The 25,431-nt window shown below is 48.1% G+C and overlaps 1 protein-coding gene across 1 annotated transcript; it reads right to left on the reverse strand.

Annotated features, from left to right (window-relative positions):
- Positions 1-19,895: 19,895 nt before the first annotated feature.
- Positions 19,896-25,082, reverse strand: LOC128948618 (cell division cycle protein 20 homolog). Its single transcript, XM_054293388.1, is given in 11 exon segments — positions 19,896-19,949; positions 19,951-20,075; positions 20,384-20,501; positions 20,673-20,797; positions 20,903-21,156; positions 21,497-21,573; positions 21,885-22,081; positions 22,437-22,565; positions 23,491-23,587; positions 24,198-24,343; positions 24,890-25,082. Coding segments are annotated over 11 exon segments (1,515 nt in total).
- Positions 25,083-25,431: the final 349 nt, after the last annotated feature.

The raw sequence follows: 25,431 nt of genomic DNA on the forward strand, positions 1-25,431 counted from the left end.
GAGCACAGCCAGCAGCCTGGCCTGGGCACAGCCATGGTGGAACAGGGGGACAGGAGCCTGCTGTGACTGACCGTGGCTCTCTGGTTTCTCTCCGCAGGCTGCCACCACCTCATGCCATGGGAACAGCCCCGCTCGGCCTGCCAGGCTGAGAGGGCTGGAGGGTGGCCGGTGTTCATTTGCTGTCAAAAATAAATTGGGATTTTTTTGTCATCGTCATCATTGGAGAATTTCTTTCATCCTTTTCCAAGCTTTTGGCCTCCTGTGATAGATGGATGTGATTAGTTCTAACAAAATTGTAATTATTTCAATATTTTTGGAAAATAATTCGAAAGGTATATGTGATTAATGTTATGAAGAAAATGGGTTTCTTTGTAGATGATACCTGTGGGAAACAGGATACAGGAGATTGGAATGGCCTTGATGAACAAAATTTAGGAAGCCTCCCAAGTCAGAATTGGCATCAAGACAAAGTTAAGACAACTCCCAGGACAGGATCAGCCGTGACATGAATAACGCTGGGACAATTCCAGACAGGGAGTCTAAAATAGTGCTCTTATCTATAAAATAATGAGGCTTAATTGGAGCATAGTGCTTACTTACATAACACAGGACTTGGGGCACAGGCACAACCTGTCAAGTTATTCAGAGGACAGCGAGGAAGACTGTCAGCCTTCATCCAAGGAGAGCACCAAAGAGCCAGAAGCCCCCTTAGCCACAGCGGGAGCATGTGCTGTATGTGTGGTGATGTAGATTTCAGGAATTGGAAATAGGAGGAGATTTACAGGAAAATATTGATGAATATGTATTAGCACACAGTATATAAGCTGTGTTTGGATTCTTTTGCCTTTTGCATGTGAGGCAGGGTGGGAAGCCCTCCCCAAACCCCGATCGATCGGTTTTGCTTATGCTTTATCCAAACCACTGCCATATTTCTTTTTGTAACTACTGGGTTCTATTTGATTGTATTATTTTATCTCAGTAAAACTGCTGCTAAATTTTAAGTTTGTGGTTTATTAAATTAGACATATGGGACCTCATATATAACATCAGGAATATAACTTAATCGTTTACGAAACCAAAATGAATATTATTCAGCTAAATTAACAAGGACTAGAAAAGCATTCCAGACCTAATCACAAAGGATAAAGTAACAGAAATGATGATACTTGATGAAATGAATACATTTTTGCTTAGTTAATAGCTCAGTCTCCTCTGGCTTTTGATCTCCTCCCCAGAAGGGGTGCAGTTCTTTGATCTCTCCTTCACGAGGGGCACAGTCCTTAGGGTTTGGTCTTGGCTTTGGCATGGGGTGTTGTGTTTTGGATGATGATGACTGCCAAAAACACCCCTAAAATTGCCCCCCAAACCCCCAAATCTCCTCAACTCCTCCGCCCCCAAACCTCCCCCCAACCCCCTCAGGATGAATTTTTGGGTTAATTTCAGGTAATTTTGGGTGATTTTGGCACCTTGTGGATGCCGAAGTGGGCATAGGATTCAAACCCACCCAAAATTCCCCTTAAAATTCCCCTAAAATCCCTACAAGTCTTCCCCAAACCTCCTCAGGATAGATTTGGATGTAATTTTGGGTTAATTTCCGGTAATTTTGGGTCAATTCTGGGTAGATTTTGGGTGGTTTTGGTACCTCCTGGACAACAAATTTGACGTAGGATGCAAACCTGTTGCATTCTTGTTGTAGTCATATTTCTCAGGTCCCACACACTGCACCAAGCTGCTCTTTTCTGCTGTGCAGTTCTTCGTGTGTCTTCTCAGGGGCTCCTCCTGGGCTCTCGACCCACCCCTATTTATTCTAGTTACCCTCAGGAGCCACAGCTGCTGCCCAACTAAGGACTTTGCAGCTGTAGCTCATTTGGAGTAACTAGGACCCACACATAGATCTTAACAGGGACTCTCTCCATAACAATACATACATATGTTCAGGCCCCCACACAAACCCAGCCAAAATCTCCCCAGATTCCCTCAAAACTCCCCTAAAATTCCCCCAGAGCTCCTCAGGATGGGCTCTGAGGTAATTTTGGGTGGATTTGGGATAATTTTGGGTCCTTTTGTGACGCGTGAGGGCCCCGGGTGCAGGGCTTGGAGGGGGCTGAGCAGTGGGGCAGGAAGGGGGGGAGGGAAGGAGGTGTGAAACCCCCCCGAGGATCCCCTGATGGGGACACCCCTAAAAAGTTTTGGGCCAGGACTGAGAAACGAACGGGACTTTTGGGTTTTTTTGTCTTTAGGTTGTTGTTTATTTTTCTATCGTCAACAGTTCAGCACGCTGGCTGCACACCAGACTTAGCGTAAAAAGAGAAGGCACCAAAAGTCACAGGACACAAGGTTCAAGGTGTTTTAAAACGATTTTGTCCAATTAAATCTTAGAATGCATTTTATTTCTACCTTTCAGCCAGTGACTAATTCTTTGTCTGCCACTCAGCATCTGCATTGCCGCTCTTTCCAACCAATCACCCTGTGCTCCCAACACAGGAGAAAATGGAGTAGATGAAGGACAAGGAGATCAGACAATGCCCAAAATCCTCCATCCTGTCTTCTGTTCACCCTCATACTAAAATCCCAAAGCTCTCAGTTTTTCATCCTGTGATAAACTACGCTACTATCTATTTCACACACTCGTAGATTCCAGTTCATCCCAAAGCCTTGGAAGCTTTCTCCATGGACAAAGGTCAAAAGCAGTGCTCTCCAGGGAATCAGGGCTTCTCAGCACAGGCAGGGAGACACACATACTAACTTTTAGTGATTGAAGAATAGTAACATCAATATGGTAATTACAGGAGTTATGATAGGCTATAGGTAAAAGTAAAGGTATAGATTGGTTCTTCTGTGTGAAGATGCTCAGCAAAGAAGAGTCTATAATGCACTGTAACCAAAGCTAAACGGTCTCCAGGCTTGTGTGCAGCTGGAGCTGACAGCTGTAGGCACAGGCACTGCCACCCACGATCCTGGACTGCTGTAACATCTTGGATACAATAAACTGTATTTTGAAGAGCTGCCTGGAGTCCCACATCTCTCATTCAGGTTCTTACGGGAGAGGGACACGGGGTGATGGAGAGACGGCAGCAACTCTGTGCCGTGCTGGCAGTTCCCACTCCTTGCTGCACTCAGGGGAACCAAAGGGTAAGGACAGATATGGGCAATGTTATAGATACATATTATAATATTGGCTTTTCGCAAATATTAAAATGGATTTTATATGCGTGGTGTTAAAGTAACTTTGTTGTAAAGATACAGTTTTTATTTCTGTTGTTAATTAAGCTCAGTGGAATAGCTGCTTGTGTTAAACTGCCTGCTTGGATGGGATCACATCCAATGCACACAGGATGTGGACACCTGTATAGATCTGCCAACTATCAGCACTCCCCGTCTGAAGGCAGAGTGGACCAAGGCCCAAAAACTGGCGGTGATAAAGAGCAGGAGCCAAAACCACAGCCAAGAAACACACATGCTCTGAAAAGGCAGACCCAAGAGGGGCCATGTAAAATTGTTCCTGGAATATGTAAAGTAGTTTATGGATATGCGTGAGGTTCTATGAATATGCAACAGGCTGATGTAAAGGAAAGGTATTTCAGGGGGATCCCCAAAGGTAACAGGGTGCTCCTGGCTGAGTGCCAAGATGCACCTGACCGTAATAACCTTTGCTCCATGGTCCTGGTCTCCCATTATCCATTATTAAACTTTGTACATTTTAACAGGAGACTGAACGTGTTTTTCCCTGTGAAAAATGCCAATCATTTGTTTTTACAATTTTAAAAGCTTAATAGTAGTAAAATGGTTATAAAAATAGTAACACAATTAGAGTAATAACGATTTGGACAAATTGAATTAGGACAATATGAGGCAATAAAAACAAAGACTTACGGATGTCTGGGTACCTTTTTCTGAGCATCACGAGCCCAAAAAAGGACACCCGTTAATAAAGCATTAACCCTCAAAAACAACAGCCTGTTGCATATTAATGCACTTCATACATGATGCATAAATTCCATTCAAACACAGGATTCTGTCTGGTCAGTGTCAACTTCTTCCCTCTAATCCTAATAGCGCCTCTGAGGCTGGAAGAAGTTAGTTTCTTCTGATAAGAAGGCAATAAATTCTTTTTCTCTTAAAGATCTAGGTGTCCTGTGGCTGCTATCTTGCTGCAAGTCCTTTCTTTTAAACAATGCATCTTACATAGCATAGTTTCTATTTTAACAATTTTTATAACCTAAAACTATATTTAACACAGTACTTAAGAAAATTAATACAGCATTGCTTTCTAACACAACACGTATAATATTCATTTTAATATTTCCGAAAAGCCAATCATAAAATATATGCATTTTTCACACGGGGGATGACCCAATGAGACATCCCTGGGGGTGGGAGGGATTTTGACATTTTGTGAGCTATCTGAAGGGGGATCCAGGGAGAAGAGGTACTGAAGAATGGGTTAGGGTAGAATCCAGGCCGGTGTGATCAGTACAGACCTGGACAGGGGGTAGAGAAGGAGAGGAGATGGCAGACAGCAGGTGGCTCGTCTGTGCTTTAGAGCAGTTTCTGTCTCTCATCTTAATCTTGGTATCAGTGGGTTCAGGAATGCTGGGGGCAGAGCACAAAATCTGGGTTGAATATTAGAACTTTGAACCCTTGAGAAAACTCTATAAGTCATGTGAAAAATTGGGTAAAATTTTGTGACTCTTACCACTCCCTGAGTTTGCAAAAGAAAGAGTCTTCCCCCTAACTGAGTCCCAAAATGCTCCATGAAGAACTGAATCAACACAAATGTCTGGGAACTCCTTAAAGAGCCAATGAACAAAAGGCTTCCAACTTCCCTTAGTAAAAGTGTTCCCCTCTGAAAGGAGAACCTCCCTAACTGGAACATATATGTCCCTCTCAGCTTTGGATAATTGGTTACCCATAGCTGCCCCTTATGTAAAGGGTCGCCCACCCACAGGACTAAAATATCACCCAAGGATCCTGCACTGCACTGTCCCGCAACTCACTGCTCTGGCGCTCTGGATGTGGGTGTTTCAAAATGTTCCATGGGCTTCACCAGCTGAGCTGGCCCTCCTGCCCCTTGAGGGTGCCAACGCTGCCTTCAGCAAGCCCTGATAAAACTCAGGTCCCACTCCAGGGCGGAGGCTGACCCGAGGCGTTTTTCTATCCAGTGACAGTGGAACAGCCGGATCATCACTGGAGTCGCTCTCAGGAATTTTCAAAGATGGTCCCTCTTTGGGCAGCACTTTTTGCGGCATGTCCACAGCCAGCCTCTGTGAGACACCTGCACTGCCAGAGCTGGGAGCAGGCTCGCTTAAACTGCTGATGAACGAGGCAAGAGAGGGGTCTTTGTGTGGAATTCCAAACACTGTGGATTGTGCTGAAGAGGGTCCAGGGCCAGAGACAAAATGGCGCTGGGAACACAGGGTTTATATGGGGGATAAAAGGGTCTTATATGCAGCAACCCAGGACCAACAGGGGAAAAGACAGGTGAGAACAACTTGGGGGAGTACATATAAAGAAAAAAAAAAGTTCATCATACCAAGAAACCCTGTTGAATCCCCAAAGGCCTGCAAAAGCCTTTGGGCAAGATCATTGCATTTAGAGGAGTGTCTCACTTTAATTCATTATCTTTGCCCTTAGGTACTGCGGTTCCAGTGGTAGGCCCCTGGACCTCCACAAAACTACTACTTCCTGAGACTTCATTGCTGGGTGAGGAGCTCAGTTGTGCTGAAAGCAGAGGCCTGTCCCGGCAGCTGTCACCCGAGTGGGGCCCAGGGGCCAGTGACCACTGCCAGCAGCAGGAATGCGGGCATGGCGAGGATGCCCTGGCTTGGCTTTTGTCTCTTGAGCAAGGCGGGCTCAGGGCAGTGCAGAGCAGGCTGGGAAGCAGAGCCCAGGGCCTTTGGAGGCTGCAAGGCTTAAAGATCAGCCCCTGCAGCAGCCCAGATGCAGGTGCCCCAGTTGCCAAGTCTGTGGTGGCCTTGAGAGTGTGCAGGTGGATTTTGCATGGCTGTGGCCTGCTGGCGGCTCTGGGCCCAGGAGTGCCTGTGGCTGCAGCAGGAAGGGTGGCTGAAGGTTTGCTGCCTGCTTTGGTGGAATGACTGCAGGGGCCAGTGCTGTGAGAGCCCCCTGTGTGAGAGCTGGTGAGAGCTGAGCTCTTGGGGACAGCGCTGTGCCCCAGGCCAGGAAGAGCAGCAGTGCCCAGTGCCAGGAGTGGTGTCAGTGGGAGCCCCTGTGAACAGGGACCCCCAGCCCCAGGGTGCCTGTGCCAGCACCCCCAGGGACCTCCAGCCCTGTGAACTTGGATGAAGAGGAACCCACAAGTGTGCAAACGCTGCCTGCGCCCAAAAGAATGGCAAAAAGTAGAGATGTTTTAAAAAGAAACAGTATTTATTTGCTGAAGATCGGCAAAAGCTCGGATTTACAGAACAAGTTTCATTATAACAATCCTTATAACAACAACAACAACAATGTACAGAACGTATTTACATGGGATCTGATGGACTAACAATCTTCAAACGTATTTACAGAAAACTTCTAATATACTGAACGTATTTACAAGCAACTTCCAAACTTTGAAACGTATTCACAAAGGCATCCCAACTGTGCCATCGTCTGCATGAGTCCTGGAAGAAAGGAAGCAGCAGAGCTGGACTCAGCTGGCAGCACTGGGCCCAGCAGGGCTGGGAGCTGGGCCCCAGGGGCTGGGCCGGGGCTGGCAGGGCTGGCGTGGCCCCAGGGAAGCGCAGGGCAGGCCGGGACTGGTGCTTCTGCCACCACAATCCAGGCCCCCTTTAGGCACCATGTCCCTGAGCAGGGCCATCCAGCCCAGCCCCAGCCTGGCATCAGGGGACCCAGTGTGTGTGTGGGCAGGGCGTGGGAAGCATCTGCCTGTCTTACCTGTGGGGCTCCATCTTCATCCAAGGACCATGGGCTCCTCCTCATCCTTCTCGTCCACTTCCATTACCTCGATGTCATCCTCCTCATCAACCTCCATCTCTTCTATGTTGTCCCCCTCCTCTACTTCCATGTCCTCAACAGGATCTTTCTCGTCCACCTCCATCATCTCCTCCCTCTCCAGCTCCATATCCACTTCCATTTCCTCCACGGTGTCTCTGGCACTCTGCATGGGGCAGCACAATCCCCCATTGGGCTTCCTGTCCCACACCATCCATTCCCACATGGCTGCAGCCTGCCCAAGCCAGGTGCCCCCTGCCTGGCATGGCACTGTACCTCCACTGGCACAGCAGTGCACATCCTGCTGCGATTGGCACTCCAGAGTAGGCGGCAGGAAAAGCCCAGTCAGCAGCAACACCTCAGCAGTGAGGGGCAGAGCACACAGCGAGTGGCAATTGACCCTTGGCAGCCAGTGAAGTGTCTGCTCTGCTCGTTTCCAGGTCCTGGACATTCCACCTGGAACCCTCTGGGAGCTGTGATGTCACTGAAATTCCATGCCCACTGCGTAGTGGGAGATGGGGATGGCAGAATGATCAAATCCTTGAATGGTTTGGCTTGGAAGGGACCCTAAAGCTCATCTGGTTCCAAGCTGAGCAGCCTCCCAGCACACCAGGTTGCTGTGGCCCCTGTCCAACCTGGCCTTGGATGTTCCTGGGGATGGGGCATCCACAGCCTCTCTGCACTGGTCCCTGTGTCCGGGACAAGCACCCTGTGAGTAAAGAACTTCTTCCCATCATCAAATCTCTTCCACCTCTTGCAGTTTGATCCCATTCCCCCTTGTCCTGTCACTACACTTCCTGACAAAGAGTCCTCTCCCTCTTCCCTTTGGGTTAGTGTCATGGTTTGGGCCTGGCACAGAGCCAGTGCCCTCATGAGAATACCCTCTCCCTGGTGTCTGCTGTGAGATGTGACCAGGAATAAGCAAAGCAAGCTCCAGCTTAGAAAAAAAGAAAACTTTATTACCTAAACTACAAGAGAAGAAGGAAGAAAACTATAAGGGAAAAAATTGAAAACCTTACAAAAAGCACTTTCCTCCTCCCCACCACCAATATTTCCCAATCCGATACATTCCCCCAAATCACCAACTGCCCAGTCTGGCACCACCCTTTAGGATATTCAAACTTCAGTCCATGAAGAGGAGAGGAGTCCTTCTTACACCACAGGCTTCCCCTGGAAACACGCTGAAACCTCGTGTGCTTCCATGTCACTCAGCACTGCCCAGAAAGTCCTTTTGCCATTTGTGACATCTTCCTTCCATGCCCAGTGCTCTCACCACTGTGCATGGACCAGAGCTGCTTTTAGGGTTGTCTTTTAAGGATGGCTTGTCTCACTCCAAAAAGGCACAGTCTCTGCTTTGGGACATCTGTCCCCCCCATTTTTATCCAACCCCCTGGGGCCGAGGGGTCCCCACAATGAACCCTCCTGGTTCTGAGGCACTGCCTCCCCCTAAATGCAGTCTCTGTGCCACAGGAATAAAACTGGTTCAGTCTATGGCTACACAAGAAGAGTCCAGCCAAAAGGCCACTCCAATCATCTCTCTCTCCACTCAGCAAGCCTTCTCCATGTCCTTCGGGCCAGATCCTTGTCTCATCTCATCTCTTATCTCCCGTCTTATTCAGCTCCGAGGAGGATCAGTATTTTTTTGCAAGGCCCCAATCATGAAAGAAAAGGGTTAAAAATTTCAGTCTCTGTCTGTCCCAGAACTCCGGCACTCCCACACTTGCTGCTGCTCCGGCCGGGCACCTCCTCCCTCGCTGCATTCCCCCCCTTTTCCCCTCCTGGGCCGGCTGCTATCACATTCGTCGTCGCCAGCTCTCCCTCTCTCTCTCCGGGGGGGAATGGCTGCCTGACGTCTCTTGGGGCTCCTCCACCCTTCCATCCTCCAGGGCCTCCTCACCCCCCATCTCTGTCCAGGCCCAGGCGTACCACATGGCTGCCCCTCCCCTGCCCAGCAGCAGCAGCTGGACGGGGGAAGGGAGATCCGATCTCTGTCCCTCGAAGTCCCAAGAGAGCCTCCCAGGGAAGCTCTGCTTTTAACCCCTGTGTTTTCTCGGAGGTGTGTCCAGATCCCACTGGCCACATCAGGTGCCAATATCAAAATCCGAGCACCCATTGGTTTGACCACAGTATCCCAGAATTCCCGCTTCTTCCTGGTCAAACCACCACACATGCTAAACGGGCTGTGTGTTTGTTTTGATGGTGGAGAGGGTCAGAGATGCAGACACAGACACCAGCTGAAGGAACAGTGTAATTTACTGTAATGCACAAATGCAAAAAAGAGTCAGGAAAGGATAAGCTAAGCAATGCACCTCAGCATTATTACAAAAGGGTGCCTCTGGTGATTAAGGAAGATCCATCACCAGATAGCCCAATGGTTTCCCCTTCATCCAGAGCTGCACATCAGCTGGGGGAAGCTGTCCCAGCCCAGCCCTGCAGAGCCACGGCCGGGAACCGGGAAATCCTGCGGTGCCTCCACCTTTGGCGGCCACGAGGCTCCCGAGAGCGCTGTGAGAGTAGCCCGGCTCTGACAGTGCTGGGCGAGCAATGTGCCAGAGCTTCTGCTGGGGGCACAGCTGGTGTCATTCTCCTCTTGGTTTTCTCCCCAGGGCGTGCCAGGGCTCAAGGAGGAACCAAGGCCAGGTGTGGCCTTGTCCATTTTCCTCATGCAGAAAGGTGAAGACGTGTTTCACCAGTGGATGGATGCAACAATCCTTTTGATAATAACACTTGGTTAAGGAGCAGATACATAGAATATTGGGTTGGAAAGGTCACCTAGAGGGCAGCTTTGGCTCAGGTCATGTTGTTGAGGCTTCAGTCAGGGTCTGTTGTTCAGTCCTTAGTCCTTCAGTATTTTGTGGTGCAAATCACACCTGTGCAGAGCTGCAAACAAACAAGTCTGTCTTTAGCACATTTGAGACAGGGAACAGGATTAGCCCTGCAAGGCCAGGCTGAGGCCAGGAGCAGAAGGCCAGCACCCTGCTTTTGCCCACAGGCAGCCCTGCAGAGCAAGCAGCCCCTCCTGCCCAGGGGCTGAGGTGCCCGAAGCTGCCTCTCCGCTGTGCAGTCTGCAGAGCCCGCGGGGTGCAGGGTCCTGGGCAGCCAGGGCAGCCCGGCTGCCTTGGGGCACAAGGAGTGGCCCAGAGAGAAGCTGCTGCCCTTTGCTTTGGAACTGCTCCTCAGAGTCTTGTCATTAATCCACAGTGTCTGTCGTGTTTTCCTTTCCTCTCCCAAATTTAACACAGCTTTTTGAGAAAACTGACAGATGTAGCTGCTGCTGCTGGTGGTGCTTTTGTCTGCAGGTGAGGGCAGGTGATTTGGACCAAGGACAGAGTCCATTGTTAACACCCCAGCTTTGCCAAGTCAAGAAAACCATTCAGAATTGGGCTACCACTACTGAGCAGTATTCCTAGGTTTTGGAAAGCTACCACCTTAAGAAACCCAACAGATTTTCCTCCAGGAGGACACCAGCAGTAGCATGATGCCAATGTTTTCCACCCCTTTTCTGTGTCTTTTAAGAGTTCCGCAGTGCCCAGCAGGAATGAAGCGACATGTGATAATGGGATTTGAGAGCTCTCTGTTGTTCATTGCCACATGAGTGTTCATGACAAGCTGGAAACCCCACTCGTGGCTCTGTTGAGTTAAATTCATCCCAATTCTGTGCAAACAGCAGCCCTGAGGTGCTGAGAAGAGCAAGCACAGTGGGTGGGTGTGCATGCACACACCCGGGGGCTGACCGCTGTGTGTGCAGATGGTTTTGCACTGTTGTAAATCTTCACTATCCCAAGCTGAAAGACTATTTCAAATATACATCTTAAATGAAAATATATATCAAAAAATAAAATTGTCCAAAAATACATGTTCATTAAATTTCATGCATATTATATATTATATATTTTGATTAATATAATAATAACATAACATGATATAATATAACATAATATAATATATACATGAGATCATTTTTGAAGCCATTGCTTGTGGGGGATATTAGATGATCTTCTAGTGTTTGTACATTTTTGCTTTCTGCTACTGCTGATCCTAGCAGCAACTCCCTGTCAGTTCTTCCAGGTCACTTCACACAAAGGGATTCCATCATTTCAGTGTCGGTGAGAGCTTGGCACTGAAATGCCAAGTTGATTCCCGGCTCTCCAGCCTCCCTCTGGATTTTGGGGCATCTCAGCACTTGTGTCCATGGCCTGCAGCAGTCACAGTCGCTGCTGCCTCCCCCTTGCTGCAGCTCATTTGCCAAAGTGGTGCCAAAGGCAGCAGAGCTGGCTCAGGATCCCTGCTGGCTTCTGGTCTCCGGGATGAGCTTCAGGGGCACACTTGGAGCACTTTCCTAAAGAGCTGCCCGTGGGATGAGGGATTTGTCCTCCCCGGGTGGCTCCTGCTTGGATTCTGTGCTCATGGAGCCCCGGAGTTTTCTCAGCAGCCTCTGCAGCGAGTTCTGAGCCAACGTGGGGCTCTGCTGCCAGCCCAAATCTGCACTTCCCCTGCCCAGCCTGAGTGCAGGTGGGGCATGTGCTGGGCATGGCCGGAGATTTGCATGGCCAAAATCCTTCAGCATTTACATCTGCCCATGGCTTTGGGTAGCACAAATCTACGCTTACTTCAGTTGAAACACTGCATTTATTGCAGATAGTTACACCCGCACTACTAATGTACAAATACACAAACATTAACTTATGTTTAAAAATGAAATTTATTATAAATTACAACACCTTTGTTACCAATATAGAAACACAGAAATATCAATTTATGATTAAAATCTAATTTATTCTGATAATTGTGCTATGTAAATATATACAAATATCAACTTCAGTGAAAAAAAAATTACTTTATTGCAACCCTCTGCAACAACTCACTGTACACAAATATTGAAGTTACTGAATTGAAGTTTAACAATTAAATTTATTACATATTACTACAACAATACAGCCCATATACAAATACAGAAACATCAATATCCCTTTCCAAAGAATCTCAGATCCAGAACTAAATAAATAGAATTTTAGAACTATACAACTCCATACATAATAAATAGAAGTAAATACATATATAGGCATAACAATACAGAGATGTAAACATGCATTACATATTTCATGACATATAACACAACAATATAATACAAATATAACAAACCTGTCTATAAATACACAAATATCAATGGACCAATAAAAAAATCCATACAACCCCAGCAATAGAAATGCACAGCTACAGAGCTGTACAAGTATGTAAACAGATGAATATACACGCATCAATATAACAATATACACACATACTATCCCTATACAAATATCAGCCCGTGTATGTAAATTTCCCTATACTTGTAACTATCCGAATCTAACTACACATCCATAAACAGCGCTAGATCAGGAGGGATTGCAGCCGCCGATGTTCCCAGGCTCTCGCTCGGGCTCCTCCTCCCGAGCAGAGCAGCTCTCCTGGGCAGGGACAGCAGATGGGACATCTGGCAAGCAAAGGGAACACTGAGTGAGTGTGGGGACGTTTCCCTTGGCAGCGGCTGCGCTTCCATCAGGGAAGAGGAAATGTCAGAGCCTCCCCAGGAGGGTCAGAAGGAAAAGCAGCCGAGCGGGCCAGGCTGTGGTGAGCTGTTCACTTCTTTCTGGCATCCCAGTTGCTCTGAGGGAACTCCCTCATGTCAGGTTATTGAACTACCTCTGCACTTATCAAGACTGTGGCCCCCAAATCAATCAGCATTTATGTCTCCAGCTGCTTGCACCAATGACAGGGAATGACCTCTAACAGTGCTGGGGCACAAAGTTACTTTGCACAGGTCATCTGACAGGGCCTTGTTCTTTCTGTGCTTCCTGTGTTTCTCCTTAACTTCCACCTGGAATTTTTACAGCATTTCTTTTTCTTTCCCCTTGATCAGTGCTGAAATGTGTGTTTCTCTTCCAAGTTTCAGTTTGTTCAGTGATTCTCTCAAGCCTTTTCTCAGAAGCTTTTATCAGGGAATTGAGTGTTAATTTCAGCAATTTTGGTGATTTTCTGTGAGATTTATGCAAGAGTCCTGTTCATTGGGCACCATTTAGGAAGGTACAAAAGAGAAAAAGGATGTTCTGTATGTCAGTTCACTAGTGGAATATTCATGCATAGAGAGAGTGATTAGCTGAATTTTACATCTACTCCTAACCTGAAAGTGCAACAGGTAATTTGGGGAGAAATTAAAGCCCGATTTCTCCTTCTACCAGCCTGTATTTAAATGTAAAGTAAATAGAGCAGGGTGAGAATGTCAGTGTTCAGTTCCTGAAGTGCCTTATTAAGGTGTTCTTAAAGTAATGGAGATAAAATCTGGGTGGGCATTTCTAATGTCCAGACACTCATTGTCAATTTCATTGACTCTGAAAACAGCAGAGATGTGCACATCATACCTGATCAATCCATTTGGGGATGGTTTAGGTTCAGATTCTCTGAGGCTTTAGATTTTTAGATCTCTAGACAATGCTTCCAGGAATCTAAATAGCTTTCAGAAATTAAACTTTTCTCCTTTTTTCCTCAGTCTTTGCACTCATGTGCACCAGAGACCTTCAGTGAATGGATTCCACTCTAATCCATCTCCAAGCTGAATCTCCCAGCTGTGTTCACACTGGTGGTTTGTGTGTCTCTTCTGCACAGTGCAATTTTAAAATCTTCGTTCCTTATTATCTCTGCCCTTCCTTTTCTGTTTTAGCTTGCAAATGCATGCAGATCTATCAGAAATGATACACCTAATTTCTGACGCATCAGTTCCTGTCTAGCAATTTCATTTTATCCTGTTCTGATGTTATGCTAGCCTTCTATGTTTTATTCTAAGTGGACTCCAGTTTTCTTGCATGTGGAAGTTTTACAATGCAATGCTCTCATTCACCTGCTTTCATTAAATCCTTCATTAACATTAGCACAAGTAACTGTGTGATTCCCTTCTGCTTTGTAGAAGATTTGGGAAACTCAAGTCCTGCTCAGCTACAGAAAAACATACATGGTGCTTGGTAATTCCCCTAAGAGCTTAAGTTAATGGTAAACAACTGCAGCTTATTAATTTTGCAGAAATTGGGAGAAAAGACATTTCAAATATTGAGGAATGTAGTGCAATATTGATGGGCATCCCTCAGTTATCCAGACAGACTGATGTCACTGGCAAAATTCCCTCTTTTCCAAAGGTTTTCATTTGCTTTGGCTGTGCTTCGTATGGCTGCAGGTCACATTTCCCTTGGTTTAAGGAAGTATCTTGGCACTTACTCTTGGGGATATATCTTGCTAATTCTGCACTTGGAGGAATTACTCAGTTCTGCAGTCCCTATTACATGCCCTGTTCTAAAAGACTTTTATACTGTTTTCCCTCTCTCTGTGTTTTCACACTTGTTCAACAAGGTTTTCTTTCTAAGAATATTAATCACAATATCCCAAAGGATTAAAAAATGCTTAGGTATTTTTCCCTAAGTATTTACTGAAGAAAAATAATAATAATTAAAAAAACCTGTATGCATGCTGGATGTAAAATACAAACAGAAATAAACTTGAGAGTTCTCCCAAAAAACTTAAGAAAAAACCCCATGTATTCTATAAAACCCAGAGTATTCATCTACAGTATACAAAAATGGGCATGTTCTAGAAGAGAAAATCTGTGCAACAGTTCTGCACAGAATTCTATGCTTTCAAGCTGTTTGCCCTTCAGGTGCAGCGCCATTCTCGGAACTGTAATGCTCTGAGCATGTTCTGCTCACCATGGCAGCTTTCTGCTCTCCCCTGGTACAGATCATCCTCCAGCAAAGGGGGAGTGCAGCCACCCCAACTCGCAGCACCTTCCCACACAGCAAGAACCTGAAGGACAGAGACGGCTTTCACCAGCTGCTGCGGGTTCTAACAGTGCCACCTCTCAGCTGCTGAAAGCCTGAATTTCTGTGTTGCACTGTGTTAGTTTATTGAGTCAAATGTTCTGTTATATAGTGGTATGCTCAAGTGCTCCCCGAGTTATTACAGTTAGCTCCTCCCCTATGTTATGCCCTCCTACCCAAGTGTCCCTCGAGGAATCCCCTCCCTCCTCACCAGATTTTTCCCTGTCTGTCAAGACAACTCGGCCCCTTTGCCCCATCCATCAGCCCAAACCCTACCCTTTGTTCCAGAAAATTCCCTGTCCCTCACCCTTAGATCCAATCCCTATGCCAACGCTCTCTCCTCCCCTTGTTCTGATTTGTTGTAGCCCTCAAAACCGCACCCCAAGAGTCGCTTATTGGTTACTATATGGTGTCCACCCCCTGTTTTGAAAGATTTTAAAAACCCGTGCGCAGGGAGGTTGGGGGTTTTTGCAACATCTGTTCCATTGGGAATTCTCAGCTGTGAACCTTCCCCTTATTTCTCTTGATGAAATTGCTGCCCTTTACACCGCCGAAGAGCCTCCTTTGCTTTCTTCACTCGGTCCTCCAGGGGTTTCTACTGCTCGGCATTTGGCCTAGAGGTTCTGGCTCAGGCAAAACCCCAACCTAGCCAGTTCCCCACTCTTGCCATTGTCCCTGGAGCATCACAGAGCTAGCCAGGGCTGCGGAGGGCAGTGACAGTGACCCATGGACTGGCATGTCACAGCCCCCAGAGCCACACCTGCCAGGCCACAAGCCCCAGCCCTGGTGCCCACTGCCGGCCTCAGGGGCTCCTGGGCATCCTCACCCTGAGTGCAAAGGCAGCCTCAGGAGCCCCCAGGGCGCTCTGGATCCAGGCTGCAGATACCCTAAAGCCAGCACTGAAAGGGACATGGATGGGGACTGCAGCTGGATCTTCCAGTGCTCTCCAGTTCTGACTACTCTCTAAGTGAACCCAAACCTCATTGGCAGCACCTTGAGCACATTGACCCTGCTCACCCCTCCTGGAACGTGGTGTTCCCACATCCTGCACCAGCCCTTTGCAGGGAGTGACCAGCTCCCAGCTACTCTGCTACTTTGGCCTTACTTTCTGTTTGCCAGCAATGAACTTAACGGATACACTCCTGAGAAGCCTAGCACAACATTTGCTTCTCAGGAGTTCTTTGGCAAAAAGACTCCACTAGTCCCTTGTTTTGCACAGAGAAGGAGGTCCTGACAAAGCATGAGGCACAGGCAGGGCTCTGACATACGAATTCCTGAGCCGCAGGATTCCACCCATTGTTGTTCCTAGCTGCTTTGCTGATATTTTAGAGCCAGTTCTGGACAGGGGCTGCTGCTGACAGGGTAGGAAAATTTGGAGAAAAAAAGCTGCAGGAGACAACAAAAAAACCAAGGGGGGAAACCCTTAGAAATACAGAGCACAACAGAAGTCCTTGGAGATGGTTCAATAGAAAATGCCAGCAGCAGTGAGCAGAGCCGAGGTTGCTCACTGCCACCCCAGGGGCTCCTCATGTTGCCCAAGTGATAAATGACACAAAACTCGGATAAGTTTTGTGGGTGCTTTATTACGGGCCCGGGGTGCTGGGGGACTCACGTCCCAAAAACCCAAGCCCCCGATTTCACATATGGGTGCTTCCCTCTTATACATGCGATTCACAACAAAGTCTCCAAGAAACAGTTCCCTTGTGATACATTCCTTAGTTCACAGGCAAGATCATAAATCTTCTGCTTATCTTATTCTAAGAGCATTGTATGCTGCCTTCAGATAGGTTAGCATTCTTACTCTACTGCACTAGTTTAATTATTTACTAAATTCCTAAGACTACCTGCTAAGTTACACACAAACCAAACACACACACTATCAACGGCTGCAAAACTGCAAAACTGCTTTTAACAAACCAATTCACACACAACTCATAACTAAACTATAATTACACATTTTGCTAAATTTCATTTCTTTTCCAACACTCAGTCCCCTGCTGGTTTGTGTCTGATGCAGCCCTGCCTGGAAAGGGCTCCAGGCTCTGGTGTTCCCAGCTTGCTCCAGGCTACATTCTTAGCAGCACTGAAAGAAGAGGTGAAACAAAGAGCCATTTTCTGTGCTGCCTGCAAACTCTTCTCCTTCAGTGCCACTGCCAGAGATCATCCCTCTGTCAGCTTGGCACTGTGCCTGCTGCATCCTCATCCCTGTCCCTTGCATCAGCTCCTGCACATCATCAGCACTCGCTGTCCCACATCATGAACAGAGAGAGCTGTGTCAGAAGAGCAAGGAGTGCATTTTCTTGGCTGTGAGATGCAAAGCTGTGTTTCGTGTCAGGCACAAACAGGCGATATGTGTATATGTGAATGCAAAATGTGTGGACCCCAACAATGGGAGAGCTGTGAATTCTAATAATAACTGAGGAAAATAAAGCATGGAAAAAGACTTTTGAACCTATCTTTTGTTTGCAAATTAATCCTAGTTGATTTAGGAGCATTTGAATTAAAGTGTTATAGATGTTGCTTTTTGCTTGCATTTAATCCATAAAGAGTTCTGCAATAATAACCTTTTGAAGTATAATTTTAGAATATTACTTGTATCCTTGAAACTGTAGCTTTGGAATATATATAAAGAAAATATGCCTATCTCACACCTTATTGAAGCAGAGAAAAACAGTTTGAGAAAAAAAGATGAACATCACCTCAAGGATTTATGGTTTCAACCAAAGGGAAGCTGGACATCACTGTTATGAGATTTGGATTCTCTGCAATTAAAAGGTGGACACACATTTGGGGAGCTGGACCCCACCAGATGAGATTCATCTTTCTTCTTTTGGAAACTGGACCGTCACCATCTGGGGATACTCCTTTGAGATACATCCTGAGAAATTAAAATCACAGTAGTGTATAGAATTGTGATGTAATAATTTGGAACAAAAATTGCTGATGAGTAAAAGATTGGAAATAGAAACTGCTGAAAAAAACTGATGAGTACCCCTATAAATACCTGTAATCCTCAATTATCAGTGTGCAGTTGGAGGGAAAACTTCCCCCACTGTACCCAGCGCTGTATTGCTCATACTTTGCCATATTAAATAATAAATTGATTGCTGCTTGAATATTGGCCTAGTCAAGCTTCTGATTCATAACACTGTTAGCTGTGCTCTTCTATGGGCTGGCCATGGTACTTGGTAATTAATATGCTGTCATGCTGTGAACTGAATTCACACCTTACAGGGCTGTGTTTACTGGGCCTGCTGGATCAGTGCCCACTTCCTTCCTCTGCTCCTCCTCACTCCAGGACTGTAAGAGACCAGCATGGGGTCAAAGACCCTGCAGTATCATTATTCTCTAGTAATGCTCAGAGGTCTTCTAAGGGCTATGTAATGCACAGCATCTGGGTGTGGGGCATGTGCTAAGGAGAAAGAAAGAGTCTGTGAGAAAGCTGAGCTGCTCTTACATGGGACTGCAAAAATGACAGGAACTTTTTGGCATATAAAGCTTTCCTTCCAGGTCAGGGACCAGGGAAGGCCTAATCAGCTGTGGCCCCACAAAGCAAGTCTGTGCTAACTCCCAGCACCAAGTGCAGGGGTGTGGGGCAGGGCTCCTACAACAACAGCACAGCTCTGTGGAAGAGCCCAGCCTTGCATCTGGGTTCCTGCCTGCTTCCCCTTTAGAGACAGCTGTGGCCCTAGGATTTGTGTCTGAGGGAGACACATCCTTGGACCTCCTGATCTTTCCCAAGTGGCCAAATGGGGATGCACCAGCAGCACTGCTGGGAAGGTGCTGGCTCAGTGGCTGTTTTTGAGACTGTGCCCCCCATATCAGCTTTATGTGTGTGTGGGGGGGTGCTGTGGTGGGTGTGGTTACACACTCACTGGCTTTGGCAGAGCACAAGTTGGAACCTTGGAAGGTTCCAGCTGCTGTAAGGCTCAGGAGGCAGAGCTGGTGCTAGGCATAGTGTGGCACTGTGCTGAGGGAAAGGTGAAAACAGTTAATAATCCACCCTCAGCTAATCACTGAGGGCTGATGGGAGGCACAGGCTTGGTGGAGCTGCTTTGTACAAGCCAAGGTGCTTATCAGCTGTGCGGTGTCCCCAGCAGCCCCTGGCAATGCTGGTGCAGCTGAAGGACAGGCTTGATGGGTCTGGTGCAGCCCCACAACCTCAGACACTGCGGCTCCACCGTGCAAAGCAGCATGGCTGAGCTGGTTGTTGGTCAGGTAAGGGCTCAAATATATTTTCTGCAACTTGCTCCAGCACAGTTCAGCCTGGAAAAAAGGCATTTTTCCAAGTGTAGGGGAGTCAAGCCCCAATAAATGTCAGCTGAGCCCTGGTGCTGGCTCCCCTGCATGAAGCCTCAGTGAGGCACCAGGGCCTCCTGTCAGCAGGAGGGGAAGGGAGATCAGAGTTGTTGGAAGAATACGTGACTGAAGGCTGAGCACAGGGTTGGTGGTGCTTTGCATGGCTCTTGCATGACATCCAGGCTGGCTGTGGCAGTGTAAGCTAACCTTTTGTTTTGCATCAGGCTTCATGCCAGAGCCAGCCCCTTTCCAGCCTTTGGGGTGATTACAGCTGTTGCTCTATATTTCTCTCCCTTTTTTTTTTTCCAACAGCTATTCTACTCCAGCACCATAGGCAGGCAGTGATGGCTGCCTGTAGCTAACAAGACAAACTGAGATCTGCCTGCAGAGCCATGGTAAGGTGTCTCTGGGCTTGTGAGACAGGCCAGGACAACACAAACTGAGGCCATAGCCATGCTGTGCTTTCAGTTGAGCCTGTGGTGGAGCTGCTATGCTTGTAGTCAGCATCCAGATGGGGCAGGTGACATATCTGTCTTAGCTGGGACAGAAACAGAAGTACAGCCCTTGCACAGCATCCTTCTGCTAGGCTGTGCTAAGCTCAGGGGCCTCTAAACTGGCCCTTAAGACCTAGGTCTCCACTCCTTGCCCAGATCCCCAGCCTCAGGGAGGACTTGGGTTTAGGAGCCACGGCTTTTTCTTCCATAAGACTCCATTAAGAAAAAGTCAAGTTAAGCAGTTCATTGACATTTAAAATACTGTACAGTGTGTAAAACCAAATATCCCCCTCCCCACAACAATCCCGTGCTCTCAGCGGATGCTCTGGTGAAGAATCCCACTTTTGGCACTGTTTGCCTTCTCTTTTCTCCTTCTTCTTTATGGGATCCATCTCAAAACAGCTCCAGACCTGCACTGTTTCATTAGCAGCTGCTGAGGCCACTGTTGTACCATCCGGACTCATGGTCAGGTTCAGGATTCTATCAGTATGACCTGAGGAGGAGAAGGAATGTGCAATCCAGGCTGAGCTGATCAGCACATGCACATTTACTCCCGTATGCTCCCATGAGCCCTGCCAGCTTGCATAGCTGTCCCCCCAGTGGCTGTGGCAGCGTGATTTCAGACCCCAAGCACACACTTGGATCAGTGGTATCTCTTCCACAGCCCCGTGGGCATGCTTTACTCCTAGCAGCATGGCCCCGGATACTGTCCTGTATCAGTGATGCTGCAGGCTCAAACCAAGGAGTGCAGCTGTCTTCAGCCTCTAACAGCCCCCCCACACCCAGGCCCTGTCCACCTACCTTGCAGCTCTGCAACCTTGGTCATAGTTGGATAGTTCCATATAATCAGCTCATTCTGCGCAAAGCCATAGGCTGAAATGAGCTCCTTGTAGTTTGTTGACCATAGGATAGAAGAGACCTGCACAGAGGCAGTAACACAGGTGATACAGGGTCCTTGCGCTGATGCTCACCACTCGGAGGTGAGCATGGTCCCCCTCCTTCCCTGTGCCTTTGGGCCTGAGGAGCCAGCGGCTCTGTGTAGGTGTGCTGCCAGAAGGTGTTTGTCTCCAAGCTGATGTTCATATCTCACCTGGGAATGGGTATCAACAGCACTGAGGCAGGCGCCAGAACACACGTTCCAGATGCAGATATGTCTGTCTCTAGTGCCACCTCCAGTGGCTAGAACATTCATCTGGCATGGGCACCACGCCAGGCCTGAGCAAGGAGAGTTCATTTTAAAACATACAAGAGGCAACCTGCACCCAGCCAGTGCTGCATGCCTGCCTTGCACACACATATCCGCCCGTGGCAGCTCTGTGCTCACCTTGACAGCACCCTGGTGCTGAGTGAAGGTCTGTAGAGGAGCAAAGTCTCCACCCCCACCTTGGGTGCATGGCCAGACGTTCGCCAGACTGTCACTGCCACCACTGGCCAGGTAGTGGCCATCCAGAGACCATCTGAGTCCACACACCTCGTCTGTGTGGCCAGCAAGGGTGGCCACGTGATGCTCAGCCACTCGGACATCGTGGTGATGGATGTGCCCAGTCTGTGCACCACTGCAGAGAGAAGAGAAGGCTTGCAGGGTCAGGCTGCACATTTTCACCCAAATCCATTTTTGTTATTGCAAGACTGCTATACCTGCCACTGGGTTTCAACCAGTGTTACCAGCAACACAGGTCTGTTGGTGTGAGTGAAACACCCACACAAGCTCTTTACAACTTCAGCACAAATTGCAATACAGGAAAGAGGCCTTCTCCTCACAGCCCCAACAGATAAGGCTAAATAAGAATCCCAAGCCAGGACCAACTTCTCTCTGCCATCCCTAACCCATGCCACACGTAGATTGAGGGATAGGAGTTTGCAACAACTGGAAACTGCCCTTGACCCACTGCTTTACCTGGAGAGGATGCAGCTTTCCAGCTGAGGGTTCTCACAAGGCCACAATGGCTGGTCATGGTTCGGAGACATTTCTGTTGCTCAACGTCCCATAGCTGGAGAGGCAAAGCAAAAAGTTCTTCAGAAGAAACCCAATCCTGTTTCTATGCCCTAGGAACCTCACTGCACAGGCTCTCTCAGCTTACTCAGTAAGGGAACAGAGAAAATGTGTATCTCATGACTATAGCACAGAAGGTTACGCTACTTATCAGAAAACCCCCAGACCAAACCCTGCCTTGCACACTGGGCAGTTCCACCCCACACCAGGGAAGACAAGTCAGGTGCATGGCATCCTTCCTCTGCCAGCCAAGGCCCCACAGTTCTGTCAATCCCTAGAAAACACCTCTAGTTTTAGTCCTGCATTCACCTGAACCTCAGCACTACTTGTGCCAACAGCAAGATAGTCTCCATCTTTAATCCATGACACAGAGGAAATGTAAGGATATGGATGCTCCGTCTGCAGTAGGGGGATAATCTCCCTAGTAGCGTAATTCCACAGATAAACAGCGTTGTCCAGAGCCACTGCCAGGAAGTTCTGGGAGCTCCAGTCTACGAGATTCAGATCTACAATTTGAAAGAGCAGTGCAGGTCACACCATGCTTGGCTAGAGAGCCCTGCCCTTCACCCGTGCTGATGCAGCAGGCGCGGGTGCACATGTGCACACACACACGTACAGGTGAGGGGCAGCCTTCTGAGTGTCACTATGCCCAGCTGCTGGGGCCAGGTACCCTGCTCCAAGGCACCTACACAGTGCCCTAGACCACTGTCCCTGTAAGGCCACACAGGGACACTCCAGAAGTGGTCTGTGCTAGCCTGGGTACACAAAATAATACAGACAGCCCAGTCACACTGTCCTAGGAACAGCAATCCAATGCAGAATGTTCTGGATGCCCAGCACTCAACCCTGTAGCCTACTTACAGTAGTCATTGAACATCTCTGGTGCATCCAAGACCCAGTCTGGCTTTGAGGGAATATATCTGCTCTTCTTCCTGCTGGATCCAGGTGCCATTTTCTGACTGTAGAGCACTTTCAGGTTATTCTGATAGCTTGTGTGCAGGGGAACAGGTTTGTTAACCTGAGTTAGTTTCCTCCCAGCTGAGTGCTGCTCACCCAACTAGGAATCCCTTGGAGTGAAAATAAAGTCCTAAGAGAAACACTCACAAGCCTGCCGTGCACGAAAATCACTGGCAGAATGAACTGCTGAACAGGGGTGAGCTACAATTTGCTCATTCATGGAAACAAATTTAACAAACACTTGGGTTTTTGAATCCCATTATATTTAGTTGCAGTTTAAGCTAGAAAATGCACAGCAGAGACTTTGATGCTCTTACAGACTTCATGAAGGCTTGGAACCTGCAGTACAGGTGACTGTCACCGACATCTTTTCATAAAAATCCTTTCTTTAGGATTTTTCTCCCTTCTGAGAAGCTGTGGCCTCAGCAACAAAATGTAAACAACGGTTATCTGCTGCTGTGGAATGCAGCAGGTGGATGCGTGATTGGTCTTGGGTGAATGTTTGGATTTACTGACCACTCAGAGCAGAGCTGGGTCTCACTCTCTGTTGAGACACAGAAATTTGTTTATTTATTCTTTTTCTATTCTTAGCTTAGCTAGCTTCTGAGAACTTTCCTTCTATTTCTTTTAGTACAGTAATAATGTAATATATATCATAAAATAATAAATCAAGCCTTCTGAACATGAGGTCAGATTCTCATTTCTCTCTTCATCCTGAAGACCCTTGCAAGCCCTGTAACAGGTGACCAACTGGCAGTCATAGCAACTCTCCTAAATAAATTCACTGTAACTGTTATGCCCTCCCTCGACCTCAGGAACCGTAAGAAAGGAGACTCCAGCCTGTACAGCTCTCAGAAACCAGTTGATTTCTCCTGTGACCACACACAGAGCCTCTGTGTTGCTGTTCCCCTGACCTGATCTCTCCTGCTGATTCAGCTCACACGACTCTGTATCATACCTTCTGGAGCATTCTGTGATTTTCCACTGAGGTGGAGGATCTTTGCCTCTTCTACATCAAAACCATTCAGATTCACTGCCCAGGCTTTCTGTTGCTCCTACAGAGACAAATCACCCTCAGTGCAATGCATTTAAAACAATTCCCACACTGCAATTTAAACAGACACCTAAGTCCCCTTCTCTTAGAATCTGAAGATGTTTGACTGTGCTGCAAGGGTCAGTCACACAGAGGCAGGTCAAAGCAGTTTTCCCTCAGACTTACATACATCGTCCTGCTCACATTTTCACACAATGGCAAACTCAGTGTCATTGCCAGTGGGAAAAGCCACAGCCACAAAGCGACCAAATGCTTCATAAACAGATTTCAGAACACAGTGTAAAACATTCCAGAAGTATTCCCTGTGGAGACATTGTCCTAGAATAGCTACCACCAGCAGTTTCACTTTGCATAGGCTCACAGCTTTGTGTTTTTGTTGCCTGCTACATTTTAAAGCCTCATTAGTCAAAGGTAGATTTTGCTGCTAGAAGCAGCATAGGCTTAGAGTGCATGGCAGTCTCTACAGCTTCAATCTCATCCTAGGCTCCTGAAGCCCAGAGCTGCAAGTAGTGATGGCTGGGACTTGTCAGTCCCATGTGCCCACTTGATAGAGTAAAGGGGCAGGAAGGAGTAGCGGTTGTGAAGTAATTGTAACTTAGCAACATTCTCACCTTCTTGGTAGGGGAATCCTCATCAGGGTCATTCTCTTTGGTTAGAAGGAAATTTGCCATCTCCATCTGCATAGTGCTGCGTTTGGGAATGTAGCGATCCCCCCCAGCCTTTGTGGGGGTGCTTTGAATTTTGGATCCAGATTTACCTGCATTCACATATGAAAATATCGTCTTACAGCTATTTAACAGCCTGTATTAGAGCTTTCATGGGAGCAAACCCAACACTCCTCCACATCACACCCACCAGACAAGTAGGACTCTGAGGTCTCATGCCACCCAGTCACAACTAACTTATATTTTCCTCCCTGCCACCAAGTTGGTTAGGGACAGTGTGGTGCAACTCCTTGGGTCTAGTGCAACAATTCCAGAGTCCAGAGATAAGGGGAAGATACTAAAACGCTCACAAGATGTAAAGCTGTCAGCTAACAGTCCTGCCCACACTCGTCCTAGCATACAGCTGTGCCAGCAAGGCTCAGCTGGGCAAACAGCAGCTCGCCAGCCCCAGTGCTAAGAGCTCTGCCCCTAATGCTGACAAGGAGGTGGGTGGCTGTCAGGAGCACAGACCACCTCCTCCTGCCTCAGCAGCAGCCAGTAGGGCAGCGTGGCAGGGAGCCCAGAGCCCCATGGCTACAGACAAGCATCCTGGGCGAGGCTCCCGCACTCAACCTCTGTCGCTGGGGGCCGGCGCTCACCGGGTGTCTTGGACGGTGTCTTGCTGGAGCTGCGGAAGCAATTGGCCGGCTTCATGGGCGACACGCCGATGGGACTGGGCCCGGGGCCACTCTCCTTGGCCTTGCGCTGCCATCGCGTAGGCGGCGCATTCGGGATCAGCGTGTCCAGCTTCAGCAGCCCGCGCAGGTCCGCCTCGAACAGGAACTGCGCCATGGTCCTGCGGGCGGGCGGCGTTAGCCGTACCCACCAGCCGGGCTGAGCCTACTCTGACAGGCCCCGCTGGCCTCCCCATCACCGGACCGTGCAAGCGCTCCGGCTGCTCCTCCCCACCAACGGACACCCCTACGCCCCCCAACCGCTCCTCGGGACACTCCATCAGCCTATACGCCCTCCCACCACTCCTTGGGGGTCCTTGATCAGCTGGCACCCCTTCCAGCCGCTCTTTGGGGCTTCCTCCGATAAGCGACATTCTCCTGTCCCCTGCCTTTCAAGGGCAATCTCGTCCCTGTTCTTTACCCTCCCCACCGTGCTTTGCCTCTGCCCTGTGCCCCTGGGGCTGCTC

This window comes from Melozone crissalis, unplaced genomic scaffold, assembly GCF_028551555.1.
Source record: "Melozone crissalis strain CALT ecotype California unplaced genomic scaffold, PUWL_Pcris_2 ptg000139l_1, whole genome shotgun sequence".
Classification (NCBI taxonomy): Eukaryota; Metazoa; Chordata; class Aves; order Passeriformes; family Passerellidae; genus Melozone; species Melozone crissalis.